General features: G+C 39.2%; 1 protein-coding gene across 2 annotated transcripts in view; it reads right to left on the bottom strand.

The window, feature by feature from the left end:
- The window catches only part of LOC141900731 (AP-3 complex subunit delta-1-like), a 41,586-nt gene that overhangs the window by 3,045 nt on the left and 21,144 nt on the right, over positions 1 to 17,397 (bottom strand). The window contains exons 9-26 of one of the 2 annotated variants that reach the window (XM_074787752.1): positions 15,709 to 15,758; positions 12,552 to 12,601; positions 9,780 to 9,828; positions 8,175 to 8,320; positions 7,303 to 7,451; positions 4,334 to 4,460; positions 4,138 to 4,241; positions 3,433 to 3,664; positions 3,204 to 3,349; positions 2,887 to 3,043; positions 2,411 to 2,564; positions 2,147 to 2,334; positions 1,953 to 2,035; positions 1,528 to 1,690; positions 764 to 1,045; positions 512 to 658; positions 282 to 329; positions 59 to 196 (exon numbers count right to left, since the gene is read on the bottom strand). In XM_074787752.1, coding sequence (XP_074643853.1) covers positions 59 to 196; positions 282 to 329; positions 512 to 658; positions 764 to 1,045; positions 1,528 to 1,690; positions 1,953 to 2,035; positions 2,147 to 2,334; positions 2,411 to 2,564; positions 2,887 to 3,043; positions 3,204 to 3,349; positions 3,433 to 3,664; positions 4,138 to 4,241; positions 4,334 to 4,460; positions 7,303 to 7,451; positions 8,175 to 8,320; positions 9,780 to 9,828; positions 12,552 to 12,601; positions 15,709 to 15,758 — 2,413 coding nt within the window. The remainder of the gene's footprint in view (positions 1 to 58; positions 197 to 281; positions 330 to 511; positions 659 to 763; positions 1,046 to 1,527; positions 1,691 to 1,952; positions 2,036 to 2,146; positions 2,335 to 2,410; positions 2,565 to 2,886; positions 3,044 to 3,203; positions 3,350 to 3,432; positions 3,665 to 4,137; positions 4,242 to 4,333; positions 4,461 to 7,302; positions 7,452 to 8,174; positions 8,321 to 9,779; positions 9,829 to 12,551; positions 12,602 to 15,708; positions 15,759 to 17,397) is intronic. The other variant, XM_074787753.1, reaches the window with a different exon arrangement.

Below are 17,397 nucleotides of genomic sequence, written 5' to 3'. Positions count from 1 at the left end.
GAAAAGACAAGGACAAGGATTAAAATTTTTTTCATTTCTGACAAGCTAATTAACTCACCTCTCGAACAAGTTTCGTGTTCAGCGAGTCTAATACATTCAGTTCCATGTCTTTGATTTGGTTCGACAGTCGATTGGTGAAAATAACCGACAATACAACTTGATTCGGATTATGCGGGCTAACGCGTGTTTCGGACATCTGAAAAATTGACATGCAATTAGATATTACTTGCAATTTTTCCAAAACAACCAAACAACATCGAATAGCCTGCAAGTTTACATACCATCTTTATAGTAGTGTCTTCACCGAGAAGTTTATAACTGGACATCGGCTGAAAAATGAAGATGGAATTACTAACGATACACCGCGCCGTGGTGTGTACACACTATAGTGGTATTCCCGTTATTCAATACACTAGGTTGGAATTTTTCAAAATTTTCAAATTATCTTCAGCACTTTAGGGTATTATTAAGTCAGCACTGAAAGGGTTAATGAATTTATGATGAAACTCACGGGTAGCTGAGTGGTCTGAGGAGTTGGAAGTAGAACCTCTTTCGACGGTGTAGTTATTCCATCAGCTATCTCGTATTCGCTTTTATCCTTTCGTTTCTCTTTTCTTTTCTTCTCCTTTTTCGATTCCTTCTTTTTCTTCTTTTTATGCTGTGAACAATTCAGTGCAAAATTTTATAATGTGGGATATATACCGGTATCCTACTTTATTTCATAAACATTTCTCTAGTGATAATTATTCAATAAGCTAATTACCGTTTGTTCTTTATCCTCTTCTTTCGTTTCTTCTTCACCACCAGGTGGCGCTATCACATCTGCTACCGGGCTAAGGTCAACAGTTTTCGCCGTGGGATGCTCAACTGATTCGAAAAGAGCAGGACTCGGCGTTCGTTTCCCGTTCTCACGTTCTGGTTCCTGATACTCGGACGGTGTTTTGACGCTCGATTCCGGATCACCGACCGGGAAATCTCCGAGCAAATTTGCTCCCGCATCGGATGAATGGTCTCTCTTTTTCTTACTCTTCTTGCTTGAACGTTTCTACAGAAATGAAACATATGAATTCTAAAACACGATGGCTAATATGTAATAAGGGAGGAGTGAAGAAATTTTAAAGTAATTTTTATTTGATACTACGACATTTGTGATGAAAACAAATCATAACTTTTTTGTACATTCAAGGATTGCTTTACTGTAGCCCCTCACAATAAACTGTAAACTCCAGTTTACGGTTTAACCACTGATGAAACACTTTATCCATGATGTTGTGATAGTAATATGTAGAGAATCCCACAATGATAACGTTTCCACTATATTTTGATAGTCATCTTCAGGAATGCTGATTACTCCCAAGTATTTCTGAAGATGACAATTAGAATAGCGGAAACGTTGAATAAACTACTAGCTCAAGGAAAGATTTTCGGACATTATATAATTTTTTTGACATCATCGTGGGATTCTCCACATATTTTCCAGTTTACAGTGAGCCAATACTGGCGGAATGAGTTGGTTTAATTAAATACCTTCTCGCTGTGTTTTTCCTTCTTAGTTTTTTCGCCGTGTTTTTCCTTGCTTTTCTTCCTATGGGAACGATGTTTGACGTTGGATTCTTCGTCGCCGTTTTCAGCTGTTGCTGGTGTTTGGCGGTGAGTACGAACTGGCAATATTTCGTCATCCCTCAATGGCCTAATATATCAAAATCGAAGTCAAAAGTTTAAAGAATGAATGAAACCTATTTCACTATACACTGAATATGAAACTCCGGTTATCATACATGCTGTAATTCTAATCAATTGATATTTAGCCCATTAAACTCCATTTTCATTGAAATATCTCAACTCCTGGCAGGGAGTCCCAAATGTCACAACAGAGTGACTATGTTAGCATATTCGTTAGCCTAATTACAGCAAATAATAATATAGAGTACATGGGAAAGTTATCAACTTACTCATCTAAATTAATATCTAATTGGCGATGTGGATCATCATCAGTCAGATTTCCGTGATCTTCTTTATCGGAAACAGTAGCACCCTGAAATATGTGCACAAATTATCATACAGTAATCGTCATCAAGTACCCGGCAGTTCTGACAAAACCAAGCAGCTGTTTCGCAAAAGAATGAACAAACAAGATAAATCCTACCTCAGGAACATCTACAACTGAACTGACTTGATGAGCAGGTTGTATATCCTCATCGGATTCCTCATCATTGCCGTGTCGCCTGCGACTTCTCTTCGTTTTCCTCTTTTTCTTCTGTTTCATCCTTTTTTCGCGTAGCTGCTCTTGTTGTCGGCGGTGTATTTGAAGATAGTCATCGGACGACGGTAAGCCTATAAGAAATTTACAGAAAGATTCAGTAACAAGTTCAGAACCGAAATGGCCAAAAACTATCGGTTGATTACAAACCTGGCACTGATAGAGGTATGTTGAGGTCAAGTTTCGCAACTGGAATGTCGTTTACATTGTTCAAGTCATGATAATCTGCGTTATTGCTTGGTTTTCCATCTGAACGGAGGTAATGCGGGTTCATCATATTCTGAGCTCGACGCTGAATGCGTCTCTGAAAGTAACGTCGATATTCATGAATTAATTGCTGAAACCGATATCACTTCACCGCATAAGTCGATATGCCAATTAACAGAAGGGTACTGGATCTACATTGTGTAAAGATGTATTTATTTTTCCTGTCATTACTGAGCTATGATAAGATGAAGAGTTTCGATAAAAGCTGACAAAAATTTCCAAAAAGGGCCAGTGATGGCTAATACTAAATCAAACCGAGATGCAGTTATACCATGTGTAGATTGGTAAACGAATATACATGAATGCAAGTTTTCAAACTGAATCAGCTTCGTATGAGAAAAATACATGTAGATGCATACCCTCTCCAATTCTTCCTCAGTAAGTTCTGGAACTGGCGCTTCGGTTTGAGTGATGTGACGGTGTTCAGAAAAATCATTTCCAAAGATGTTCTTGCTGTGTATTTCGTCATCCGAGCTGTCAGATGGCGGCTCATTAATCCAAGCATCTAAATCTAACCTGCAAAAAACATTCAGAAAATGCAAGAATGATCAGATTTCTGAGTAATAAGACGAGAGCGAGCTAGAGCTATCATGTTACCGAGGAGAGATATGAGAGGGAAAGAGAGTGAAAAAAGTAAAATGAAGGAATTAGAAGTACGGCTAATGAAAGAACTTACCCTTCTGGTACAGGAACTTTTCTTTGAGCTTTTGGCGCAACCGGATTCAATTCGCCGCTGAATAACGAAGACAATTCCTGCGATAATTTCACACCTTTTTCGTGCAGTTTCATGATGTATTTCATCAGTTGTAAAACGCTGCAAGCCTAGGACAAAACAACAAAAACATAAGCGTTACTACGCAGCTATAGTCAATACGCATGAAAGTGTTTTAAAGCCGAAAACCGACCCTTTCTTGAACTTCTAAATCGGCACTCTGCACAAACATCGGTAACTTTTCGATTAACGTCTGCCCGGCTTGTTGTATCATCTCTTCATTTTCCTCTTCCTCAGCTTTGATCAATATTTGCGTGTATAACTTAAGTAAATTCTGTACGTATATACTCTGTATATGACCGGGTAATTGGGTCACTTTCGGTTTCAACATCGCATCCAGAGTTGCTGGTGGGTCGGGCAGTAAACTAAAATGAAAATTGTTTACAAAGTATAGTACGAATAATAACCTGAGTTTTGAAATTTCAAGTTTAGTCTGTTCAATTTAAAATGGACACACTAGCGAAAAGTCGTTTTTAATTGGTCTGTTCTATTTTAGAACGGACTTATCTTTAGACCAATCAAACCGATGCAGGTCTGTTCTAAATTTTAGAATGGAGCGTGCCCGTGAAAAGAAACTTTGACAGAATTTCCTATCAATCAGTGTTGCATCTAGCTGGACCAGTAATATCAACGGATTTAGAAACATGTGTGAATGTAGAGCATTCATTCGGCCATTTCTAAATTGGTCTGTTCCATGGACTAACTAGGGATAATGTGAATGCTGCTTTTCATAACTCAGATTTTCAATATACTTATGGACTTCATATTACAGGTATAACTATCGAATATATTATACGTTATTCAAACATAAAAATTTGGCTGAATATCTCTTCCTTACTCTGAGAATTCACCGCAGATCCACGCTGCAGCGTAAAGCACTTCGCATATTCCGTTTCTCTGGGAATGCGATCCTAGTAGATGTGAATTTTCTAGTAAAACAGCCTGAAAATACACACCGTTCGTTCATCAAATTAAGACGAAATTAATCGAAAACATAAATCTAATTCGTCAGTTATATCGAATGTTATTGTTACCATTTGAGCGACGGCGAATGAACGTATAGCCTGTACTCGGATAGCCACGTCTAACATCTGTGAGGCAATTAACTTTCCGTGTTTCGTGCCTTCGATTCGCGTGAGCTCGACTAGTATACTGACGTACCTGCAAAATTAATAAACACGCAATCGATTCATTCGAACGCCAACGAAATGAAGTTCATTCGTTTAATTCTGAACGTGGTGAAAAGTTTGACGACGAAAAAGGTGAATATCCATATAAAACTAGAACTGAAATGAGGATATGAGTGAGGCGGTATGGCCGAGTGGTAAAAGCGTTCTGGGAAGCCAGGTCGTTGGTTCGAAACCCGATACATTACCATAGTGTCCCTGGGTAAGACACTTATCCTCATTGCCTCTCTCCACCCAGGAGTAAATGGCTACCTGGCCTGATAGATGACTCCTGAGCGCTCGTTAGCACTCGGTGTTACTTCTCCCAAGGGAGAGAGAGATGACTGATACATGTTAGAGTATTAAATGGCTTGGGTAATAATACTGAAAAATGTAAAGCGCTCTGAGCAGCTTCCCAGGATTTAGCGCTATATAAGACACATATCTATCATTATATGATCTTTAAAAGAGACATTTGCGTAACAATATCAAATCAAGATATCGTCATCAACTTGGTTTCTAATCTTTGTCGAGGGCCCAGAGAATGCTGTCCGACGTGTTCGAGGTACTTGCTAGTTCTTACCCAGTTAAACACTAATACGCGAAAACTAAGAATTTTCTTATACTGGTTCCTATAATGCAGAAAAGTTGTACAACACGGATAGAAATCTATATATCTAACTGAATACTGTTGTGCCAAATCTGCCCGGTTCCACAGTTGTGAGTTACAGTTAACTCTAGAGTTAAAATTAGTTCATTTTTCAATGTTTTAACTCAAGAGTCAAATCTTCTAAGAGTCAAATTTAACTCACAACTGTGGAACCGGATTCTGGTTTGGGCATTTTAACGGTTAAGGAGTTTTATCAGTCTATTGGTATGACACGAATTTCAGCCAAAGGAAATTGTACATACATTATACATACAAGCAAGAGGGCATTCACCAAAATATGCCAATATAGAATGCGATTTGCCGTGGAGCATCTCCACACGAGATGGGCGCTGAATTTATCATTACGTCTTATGGGTCGTAATTACATGAATCAATCATAAATTTGCATAATATCGATAGACATATCGTTAAAAACCGGTCAAACAATAATTGCCGAAGCGTTAAGAGGCGTCTGTCGATGATTCGGTCTGAGGAATACCGATGAAAATTTGAACTTCTATCACTTGAGACGCGATGTACATTACCGAAAAATTGTCTTACCACTTAACACGCGTCTCTACAGCCCGTGACATATGCATTAGCCGAGATACTTTTTCGACATGGTTATGATATGGTAATTAGTTGAAAAGAGATCAGTTTTTCGTTACTTCTTAACCGAACCACGGAAGATATCGCACGATGAACGATCTCGCGATAATAGCGCGTTACGAATCTTTATTCAGACCATTGTAGTTGATCAGCGCGATCCGATGACGAAAAGCTCGAAAAAGGGAATCGCATTTCAACGTCTAATGGATTCTGTAATTCTCCGGAAATGAATGACACCGAAAAAAAAAAACCAACGAGAGCCTTAAGTGAAAAATTTAATAACTGATCGTACCCGAATAATTTGACTACGGAAAAAAGGTTTTCGCGAGCACCTAAATCTAATCGAGGCTGAATTTTCTATTTTTCTTTTCTAATTGAGCTATCATCGATAACTACGCGAGCGATCGGTTGCTAGGCGACTGGGGAAAAAAATACAGCAATTTTCGAAAACAGAAGGTTGAATAACGTCGGGCGGGCGCGTGAGCTCGTATTAAGTGGAGACGAAGCAATTAGCGTAAGTCATTTCTAAGGTTTTTGTCTGTAAGTGGAAAAAAAGTTTCTTAAATGAATCTGTGTAACTTTATCTATACAGCCAGACGAACGACGTCGTGTATACCCTATCGGCGTCCGACGACCGACACGGTGTTGACGAAGCCGAACAGACAGGTAATTACAAACCAATTGCAAGTAGACAGTACTGAGTTATTGAGTGTTGTGTCAACCGAACTCGAGCCACTCATTGTTAGATTAGCCGAGTTCATTAACTCAAACGCACAGCTCGGCTAATCCACTCAAGTCTAGCTCGCCGGTATCTTTCTGGTTGGGCCTGTGAATTGGCCACGTGTCATATCGAGGTACCGGTTCTAGTTAATTCAGGACTGCTAAGTTAATAATTGGCCTTGTCAGCAGTTATGGTCTGGAATAAAGAGTTAAGTCTCATATCTTAAGATAGTGTATTGCTTAGTGGTAACAGTTCAAGGTGATTAAGGGTAACTAATGTTAATCATTCGGGCAAGAAACTAGTGAAGATATTAGGGTCGGCAAAATATTTTTCTGGTCCTTTGGTCAGTTTCTACTGAATTCTTTTTTTTATCATCACTTTCAACTTCTAGCTCTGGGGCCAGTTTTTCAAAAGTTGGTAAGAGGTAACCAGTAGATAGTTGACATAGCGACAGTTAAAAGTTCATTATTACTATGTTATTTTTCCGCCGGTTATCTTTAACCAACTTTTGAGCAACTGGCCACCGTTTGTCAGGTCAGCTCACCTTCTCTGAAGCCCAACGCACACGGCACCGAAAAAACGTTTTTTCCTTATGAAAAAAAGATGTTTTTTGTTATGCCGTGTGCGGGGGAGGCGAAACAAAAAACGCCAAACTGAAAAACGTTTTTCATGAGCAAAAAACATTTTCTGAAAAACGTGTTTCTGTTTCCGGGAAACAAATGTTTTGCTGTGTGTGTTGGGCTTTAAACTTACAATCAACTCAACCTCGATCAAAAGCTTCCCTAATCAGGCAAAATAATTTCGGCTCGTCAATAAGTGACAGTACTTTTATCGCACAGTTGTCATAAACTTACGTACCATTCGAAGTTAGTGATGTACTGATAGTTCGACTGGCAACAGATTTCAATTATTTTACATAACAATTCATCCCTATACACTGAGCCTTCTGCCTTGTCCATATGAACCATCAATTTCTTCACGATCTCCATAAGGTTTTTCTTCGATACCTACAATGTATGAACGATGATGATGAAATATTTTCTTTTGACTTCCGTAAAGATACATTATATTGTCTGGCTGCATAATCCGAACATCATGTTTCATTTTTCAAGCTACATCAAATTTCCATGTGTAACCACAGAGTGATAGAGCTTATTGTAATAGAGTGATATGAGCGAACTGGGACAAGATCTTCAGGGTGGCCACTTTTATTCGACTTTTTTCCCTGACTATTCCCTGACATGCACGTTGCTTTCGCGACTTGATCTGCTAAGAATCGAATCAATTACCACAATCAAATACTTAAGACATAGACGGGAACTGTTTGATTTTACGCGCGTTCTAGAAATCTTGACAAATTTCCCTGACCTTAAGCTTTTTTTTGGTAAAATTCCTCAACTTTTTTAAAGAAAATTCCCTGACTTTTCCCTGATTTCCAGTCAAGTGGCCACCCTGTTTTTCATATGAAGATAGTTATACACCTTGGAAATTTCAATACAATGTTAAGATGTTCAATGTATATAGTGGTTGCTTCAAATGTGACCGTATAACTGTACTGCACCTATCATACCCCGGTAATTGAATTCTTCTCATCTAGTATTTTCAGTATTCACGTTATTTTCCCTATTTACTGTTGCTGTTAATCAATTCCTTTATCGCGCATACACGTATTATGTATTTTCAGTATTGAGGTTATTGATGTTAAGATCAGTGCGTGATTATTGACTTACCATTCCATAAAGGAGATCTAACGCTCTCAGTCTTATTGACTCATCTTTATCGTCGAGACACTGCAGAATGAGATCCTTGTGCGACTGGACACTCTTCGGATGGGTCTTCAGAATCTTAGACATGGCCAATAAGCCGAGATACTTCACTGCAATAGGAAACAGCGTTTCTAATGGCAAATTAGGAAAAAATCACTATCACGAAACTTAACCCAAATTTTGTGAATTTCTCAAATATATAATTTCAAACATATATATATACATAACTTATATATAACATTATTTTAATAATAATTTTGGCAGTATATGCAAAGGTGCAAAATTGATACTCAGATTCTTTGCTTGACTTCACCATTAAACAGGGCTTTGTCGATGAACAAGATAAACAAGATACTCTGAGAAGTCCGCTCAGAAAAGCATTACATTTTTTGTGCAAATTTTTCACCTAACTTTTCCCATCTATCACTTTCTTGGATATAGAATTACGCATATCCGATGCACTTGATGGATAAAATCTTCTGAATTTGAAAGTCGGCTTGTATCTATAGAAACCGAACTGTTACGGCTCCTTAGCTAATTTTACGGCATATTATCTCTGTCGGAAGCTCGTGGCATTTACGGGATACGCTGATTTGAATTTACATAAAAAAACCTGACAACTTTAGAACAACATAATTTGTCATCAGTAATCAGACGTCTTATCCCCAGAGATTTTGCAGGAAGGGGTATAAATTTCACGCGCTCAGTTTTTGTAAATTCTTAAAATATCAAGTTTTCAAGGGTATTAAGTTGGGTTTATCTAACTAACCAAGATGCATGGGCTAATGAATAAAGTTTAATTTGATAAGCTTTTTTTGCTTAACAAAATTGATGATGGGGAGATTAGCCGCATATCAAGTGCAGAAGTTAACAATCCCGTGCTTCGTCTGAAATTCTGGCTTAATGATGTACTAGAATCTTAGCCGAAGGATATAAGCTCTTTCCGAAACAATTTGCGTGTGGTATATATTGGTATAAAAATATCAGCATCATTGAACATGATGCAATGGCTAATCTGGCCAACCCTGGCTAATTTCAAGCCATGTCAATTTCATCTATCCTGAAGCTCCAGAGATATACAACCAGTAGAGTAAACCAGTGACATATATAACAAAGTACACCTTTCAGTGCTGACTAATTAATACTCTTTAAGTGCAGGAGATAATTTGAAAGTTTTCAAAAATTCAGACCTTAGTGTGTCCATGGACGTATAAACTAGACTCTAGTTTATACGTCCATGGTGTGTCATAACAGGCATAAAGCTATAATGTGTCTACATCGTGGTGCGGTGTATCATTAATAACTAATATTCAACTGGTTTGGCAGGTGCTGTCATCTTTCATTAGAGATAAAAATTAATTTCTTAATGCACCAATACACCGCAGTGTACTAGCAAAGTCCACCATTGATTTATACACCGCACCGAAAGGTCTAGACGCACTGAAAGGGTTTAAGCTAAAACATACATGCTGCAAAAAATTTAGTGGTAAGTTTTCTAGAAGCCTAGATTACAATCTAATTGAACTTGAGTTGTACAAAAAGCGAGTAAAATATCGAAATTTTACTTACGATTTTGATCGGAATCCTCGATCAGAATTCGCAATTTCTGCACGCATAACTGAAAATTGAACACGATGACATAATCATCTTAATAACTAAAAAAAAACACATAACCGACATCTTCAATCAATCTTCTTAACTGAAAACAAGACTACTTTACTGCTGAAGGCGAGGACTTATTTCTAAGAGTATTTAGAAGTTTGATTTAAAGTACACGTTCACGGTTGAATACGTTTATACGTGGTGTTCGTACCAAGCTAAGCATATTATTGAATACCCTCCTTTTTCCGAGTAAAGTAGCCAATGCCATCACCGAAGTATTCAATCCAATTTAATGAGAAAAAACCCTGATCATTCTACCCATATTACGTTCCCGCGGGTAATGCCGGTACCGCATGCTAGGTCTGAAACCTGATTACGTCGATAAAAATACTAAGCAAAAGACCGCATTTTATTATCGACGTATTTTTTTTTTCGTAAGAGAGCGATAATCAATCTATAAGATTTGAAGGTAGAGACGCCCGTAATGAAATGACCGAGCGTTGAAAAAGAGAGAAAGGGAACGAGACGTACAGCGCGAGCTAATAGACTGAGCGGATAATCAGTAATGTATGGTAGATTGACACGTCGGTAGCCGGTAGCGCTGAATTCTCAATTAGTTCATCACGAAGAGAGACCGTAGACCTTCCGAGCGGACAACGGCAAGAAAACCAGCGACAGAATAACGCAAAATGATTGCATTAGTTCGCCTGAGCTGTAGGTCAACATCAATCAGTAGAAATAAATAAATCAACTCGCCAGCAAGGTTCCATCACATATAGCTAGATTTATTGCTTTCTTTTTAGTGATCTTTAAGCGAAGCTTAGAGAACAATAAGGACCATTTATGAAGAGAGGTATAGCGGCTACAAATTGGCTATTCGTGATTTCATAATTTTTTAGTCATTCAATGATTCCGGTAAACGCATAACGCATCGTCCCCCAGCAGGGATTTGAACCTGTCGGCTTCGAGACTCGCCACGGTACGAAATCCTGCCACCTACTAGCCCGAGTGCGCAGCTTCATGCGCAGCTTAGATGATGTCATTATTAGCCAATCGGAAATCCTGTTTTTTTAGCCCAGGTTTTTCCACTTAAAGTTTATCTGTGAAATTTGTGTCAGCAATTACACAACAGGCAATCTGATTGGTGCCGCAAATGGCTGAGTCTAGCGATGCCATCAGGTTCGAATCCCTGCCAGAACGAGATGTTCAGTCTCTCGATCACATCATCGTTAATCAGGTACAATTGGGTGGTCATAGAAATCATAGTAATTCCTTCCTCCAAGAATCTAAACTACCAAACTCAAACAAGCACCCGTACAATATCACCACCAAACCACTCGCACCACCAAACACCCGACCCGCCAAGTTCACCTCCACACTAGATCGAGAAAATCAGATTATCAAAATGACCGTCTCGTCGTTGATAGGATTATACGGAACAAAGTACGAGATATTTCCATGTGCGAAAAGAAGCCGAGAGACGGCACATACGTAAACTCTTATGTTCTTTATTCCCGTTAACCCAATTTCCGTCATAGTCTTTTATCATGCTTGGATGAGAGCAGAAAAGGCTTCGGTCGTGTGATATCTACCATCACCGCGAAGTAGCGAAAAGAATACGCAAATATTATACAATTATCATGATGACTGCGAGCAATAAATGCACTACACCTTATAGCTTGTCTTCGAGTAACTAGTCAACCTGGCAATGTAATTTGGCTAATTCGGAACAGCAGAGGCCTTTCGAGCAGAAATGACGCCGGCTTCTGAAACCCCCTTCAACATTAGCATATCGCTAGCCATTTTGATTTGAATACAAAATTGTTATTCGAGTTCATACGATCTGTGGTAATCAGTAGTAATCAACAATGTCATACGGAGACTTTTTGCCGTTATTCATTTTCCGAAGTAGGGTTATATACAAGGTAATGCGTTAGAGCAAACAGCAAGGTAGGAAAATGGACTCCTGTGCCATCAATTCCGTGCACTTACCGATGATAAACACGCAGTAAATTTGATTCATTCATCGCCGGAAACAATTAACGAAGTATATCTAATTAGTAGAAATATTAATTGCACGTAGAATGTATGAATATATTATACGCAGCGTACGTGTTTATGTACAAACTTCGCCGATGAACTCGTGTGAACTGAAAACGCGCAATGCTAGACGGCAATGCATTTCGTGGAAGTCTGAGGCGAACCAATCTACGATCTGACGGAACGAATACTCCCAGGGCCAATGAACCAAATATTGGTCTTAAATTGATCATCCTATCAGCTAATAGGCAATTTATCTCGAAAACTGACCGACAATCGCCGCGCGTCACATCAACGGACGCTTAACAGGAAATTACTCTTACTATTTGCTACATGTTTCGACGCGTTCATAAAATTGTCATCGCGCAGACAATTTCCCGACCCCCGCTTCGTCCCCCCGCCGTAACGGAATTCGTTTCATAAGGCGAAAATGTCCTCGATATCGAGATGGAAGGCGGCGTATCGAAAAGAATGTCCAATAAAACGTCTGATAGCATATCTGAGTGTCAGATATTCATTTATCAAGCGGTTGGCGGAAAGTTGGAGGGGGGAAACTTTCGAAAAGAGACCAGCAAGTCGCTCGAAAGCACGGACGAAGACAAGATTTAAGGCGTTCGAAGTAGGTAAACAGGTTATAAGGATTATCATATCGTTAATATCATTACATGATGTGAAATGTTTCGACGTATAATACCATACCTGAATTGACGCGGAGTGATTCGGTACGCCTGAAGATATAGAAACAAGCACTGTAAGTGTAAAGGAAAGAAAATACAATGTTTGAATGACTAATGCTGCCCTGTTTCCAGAAAGAGAAAAAATAGAGAGAAAGTAGAGACGTGTAAGAATAATAAAGTAGTAAAAAATATCGATTGTAAAAACGATAATATTCATGATAAAATTACGATAATTAATTCACAATACATAGTCATGAAGATAACTGAATGTAATATTTCTCGAACTAGCGAGGACCGCTCAGGGCATCATCGTTAGGTTCAGGGGTTTCTTTTTCTTACCGATGTCAACTACGTAACTCCTGGATTGACGAGACCGATGGCCAACAAAATTACAAATCACCATCGGCACAACGATTATTTCTGCTATCCCATGTTTGGGAGGATTAATATCATTTTAGCTGAATTAGATATAATCGCGGTAGTCGCAATGGCGATTTTTATTTTCGGAACCCCCCCCCCCCCCCCCGTACGAGATAAACATCAAACAAAACGATATGATTGAAAACACACGATAACTACTAATCTTACTACGGGACGCATAATAATTCATAGAGTGCATTTGTGCGTGTAATTCAAAGTCACACGATATCAAAAGAAAAGATCAATATAACGTGTGTTAGTAATATACAAAGACTGTAAGAAAGTCAGGGGGAAAAAATGATAACAACAGATAAGACTATGCATATTGTACAAATAAATTGAGGCATACTTCCTTCTAGAACACGAGTAGAGCTCTGGGGGGGGGGGGTGCTAGGGGGGTGTTTGGAGTGGAAGATGGGGGTTAATTGGAGATAAGATCTATATCCCCGAATGTTTGTCCAGAGTTCTTGTCTTCGAGAGAGAGGCCTCGAGAGACGGGCAGAAGTGGACAAAACTAGAAAAGTACTGGTAAGCACTTCAGTGGCAGGTCAGTCTGTCGCCGCTTTTACAGCCTACGCTATTTGATACAAAAACTATTCAAATTTTTCGATGCTAGCATATTCTATTCGCCGGTGCTATTCCGCAAAAGGGTTTCTACCCTGAGGCTGGTGGCTGAGAAATAAGCTGCGGTCACATGGAGACGATTTGGCTCGGGTCAAATAGGCACAGATCAGGCCCGAGTCAAATTTGGCCAGTGCCTAATAAGTGGGCATGTTCATCATGCAAATCACCCACTAAACATTGCATTAAGTCACTTCCAGAACCAGTTTCAATTCACACGCAATTATTTCATCCATTCTAAATTTGGCTCAGACCAGGTCAGACCAAATTTGGCCAGGAGGCACAGGCTTATTTGGCACGCGTGTGAACAGTTGTTCCGGGCCAAAATACTCGCGTGATAGTGGAATAAGTCAAATCTAATAATCGCAAACATTTCATTGTAATCCAGTAGATGAATTCATCCATAAAGACCACACCCAGTTCGGCTAAATCAATCTCAATTTCATGATAATCATGGTGAATTTTTGGTATACGTGCCATCGAAGAAATACCACTCCTAAACTTATTACTATATTACATCTATTCCTGTAAACCCTATTCCTTATGACTGTCATGTCAATGCAGTCACGATCACACAAGCATTTTTGGCCAAATTATGCCAGGAACAACTTTTTGCCCAGGTGCCGAAAGGGCCCATGACAAATCTGGTCCAATCAAAAACGCCGGACCAGGCCCGAGCCAAATTTTAGCAAGGGTCAAATTATTGTGAATTGCAACTGATTCTGCAAGTGATTCACTCAGTTTGCATCGAGTCAGTGGTTAACATATGAACGCACGGGCCTAATTGTTGCTTATATCAAATAATCTACTGTACCGCATTTCACATCATAATTTCACCCCGCAAACTTTCATTTTAGACAATTAAATTTAACTATTGAATTTATGAGTTCAATACAAATTGAATATACACGCGTTCTTTTTCCATAAAACGATGAAGGCATCGATATGCGAAAATAATTCGCGCTGTAAGATGATGATTTTTATACACCGTCTGAGCGCATATCAGCAGAAACGATGCATCACATTTTATCCTTATCTTCCTGCGAATAGCGGATGTTATACAGGTAGGAACTAATCCTACAATAAATCAACAACCATTAAAGCCATACGCATGCGCATTAGTACTTGCCACGGCCAGTAACGACTTATTTTTCTTTCCTCCCCCTGCAGTCAAAATATCGAATGCGCTTCAAAATATCAAATCAAAGTGAGACTCAAACAAATGAGATGACATTCAAGCTTAAGTCGTAGCTGTTGGGAGTGTAAGTCAATAAGTTAATGACTTATTCAAATTAAATACGAAACACAATTCGAGCCTCAAAATTAGAGACGACTTCGGTCACGTGACGACTTATCAAATGAAGACTTAATAGACGTGCGTAGAATCGAATTGTAACAACAGCGCCTTGCGACTGAGCTAGAAACCAGGCGAGCAAGCCTATACCCCGGGGTAACACAGCACACTCTGCTGCCAATATTTGGTCAATATTGTGAAAATTTGTTCCTTCCCAGATATATATTTATATATATATATATCATATTATATACATATGGCTGAATATACTTGGAATTTCTATTGATTATTAATATACTCGCCGGTGCCTTTGAAAAATATCCGCTTTGCCGAGATGTTACACATCTCCTCGAACCGATTCGACCGGTGCTCGGCACTTAACAAACAATAAAGAAACCGCCGTCGGACAATTTGTCATCGAATGAAAACCAAACGAGATACAGTGACAAGAAGGAAGTATGCCGGATTGGACGCGTATATTCGAACTAATGGTTATTCGCCGCGAAACGACGACGAGAGACAATTCAACGCGAAGCGACGTTCGCACGCTTCGCATCACCGCGACAAGTTCTTATGAAAAATTTCACCCGACCGCGCGTCGCGAAAAACGCAAACGAACGAATCTTAACACGACGACTACGACGACAAATTTCGTAAAATAATAGGAAGAAAGTATTAAATCTTCTAAAGCCATTTACCGACGAATTTCAGTTGCGCGAATAATAAAATAGGGATTCGAATTCGAAATGGAGTGTTGGCATCGCATTTATGATTGCCATTTACGATGTTGTATAAGGCGTGGCGCGAAATGGCTGTAGGAAATTTAAACGGATGGCTCACTAACCTGCAATTACTGTGTTTATACATTCGTACAGTAAAGACATCGCCGATGTACTGCAAGAAAATCATAAAAGACATTGATGAGAAATGATGCGTTGGTGGAAAGATTGATTAGATTGTATATTTACGCGTGTAATAATTCACAAGCGACTGCAGTAAACCTTGCCTAACTCGGTAGCACACGCATGACACAAGATTTTGGCTGAAGAAAGGCTGACGTCTTTCAATCATTTGCAACAAGTCGGGAGATAAATAAATGGGTTGGTTATTATAGTTTTTGAGCGCGCACTAATAAGCTGTAGTCCGTCCAATTATTTCTAGGTTTGGTAACACAAACATGGGAATTTAAGGAAAAAATACGAAAAAAAAACGTAGAACATTTTGCTTCTCAGGCACCTCCTACCGGTTTTTTGTCCTCGGGTATTCTTGCAAAATAAGCCGACCGTGTGGATTTCACGATTTACAAGGCGCATTGAGAAAACAGTTTCTTCAGCGGAAGCATGGTTTGCAAATCAAACACGGCGAGTTTCCGAGTAAAACGATGTTCAATAATTTGCCGTGCTGAGCCGTACACGGTCGCGAAACACCGACAAATCAGTTAATTCGCTGGTTTTTCAATACGGTTTGCTTCAATAGCTGGACGCAATCTGCCTTAGAGCACAGGGATGATGGAGTAGTGTTATTTTTTCGTTTTATTCAAACCTAGTTTACACGTCCATGATTCAACAAATTTCATTGCGTCAATTAACCACCGAGTTATACGCAAGGTTGATAACGACGAAAACATAAACGATGAGGGCGTGCGCCTGGTAGAATCGTGACTGATATAAAAGTCTCTCGATTGCGTTTTCTCATTAAAATATCAGTTAACAGTCAATTTACCGTTCAATATCAACTAATAGAGATTGAATGTCTCTAGAAACATCAGCGCGAACTGTTTGATCGGCGGAGTTACCTCCTGAAACACTAGAGCAACCGCCGACGAACTCTTGAGGCCTCTGGAGTAAATTTCAAGCCAAGTTTCGGCGCGCGCGTCGTATCGGATGAGACGATGAACGCGTTCAACGAATGGTTTTGAGACGTGTAAATATTTGTAGTACTTTGTTGTAAGCTCAGTGATTGTCTACACGACAGTCAGGGGACTTCATTTATCCAGCAGCAATTCCTTAACTGAGCTTCGTTGGGAGGACAGTTACGTCATTCATTGCATAAGTGTTTTTTCCATAATATGTTAGAAGTAATTTGAATTCATCAAAGTTGATGTTGGGATCGATCAAATATACATTTCGATAGTACAACGTATTCCCGACATGCACTGGTCACAGCAGCGCATGCGCTTTTTGTTTTGTAGAGCCATATTAACAGATTAAAAGCAGGGTTAAAAGTTTCGATTCTTTTTTAAGCATTTTGCCTATATCCTGGTGTGACAGTTGACATTTACATGGAACATGTATTTTGTGGGGTTGGTGTAATAAGTGCGGCCACAAGCTCGTGTTGTCTGAGGCGTCTGGATTATAATCAACTAGAGGTTGATCTCAATAGTGGATACAGTTAGGTTAGAATGATGATTCGATAAGTTGGTTGGACTGAAGCTATGCGCAGGTGTATTCAATTTTCATTTTTTCTAAAAATTTGACTCAGCACCACTCAAAACATGCAATATTCAGTTCCTTTAGTCGGAAATAGGGTCCTT

The sequence above is a fragment of the Tubulanus polymorphus genome, chromosome 2 (assembly GCF_964204645.1).
Source record: "Tubulanus polymorphus chromosome 2, tnTubPoly1.2, whole genome shotgun sequence".
Taxonomy (NCBI): Eukaryota; Metazoa; Nemertea; class Palaeonemertea; order Tubulaniformes; family Tubulanidae; genus Tubulanus; species Tubulanus polymorphus.
Note: the sequence above shows the minus strand (reverse complement) of the source record. Positions and strands in the feature narration are given on the sequence as shown.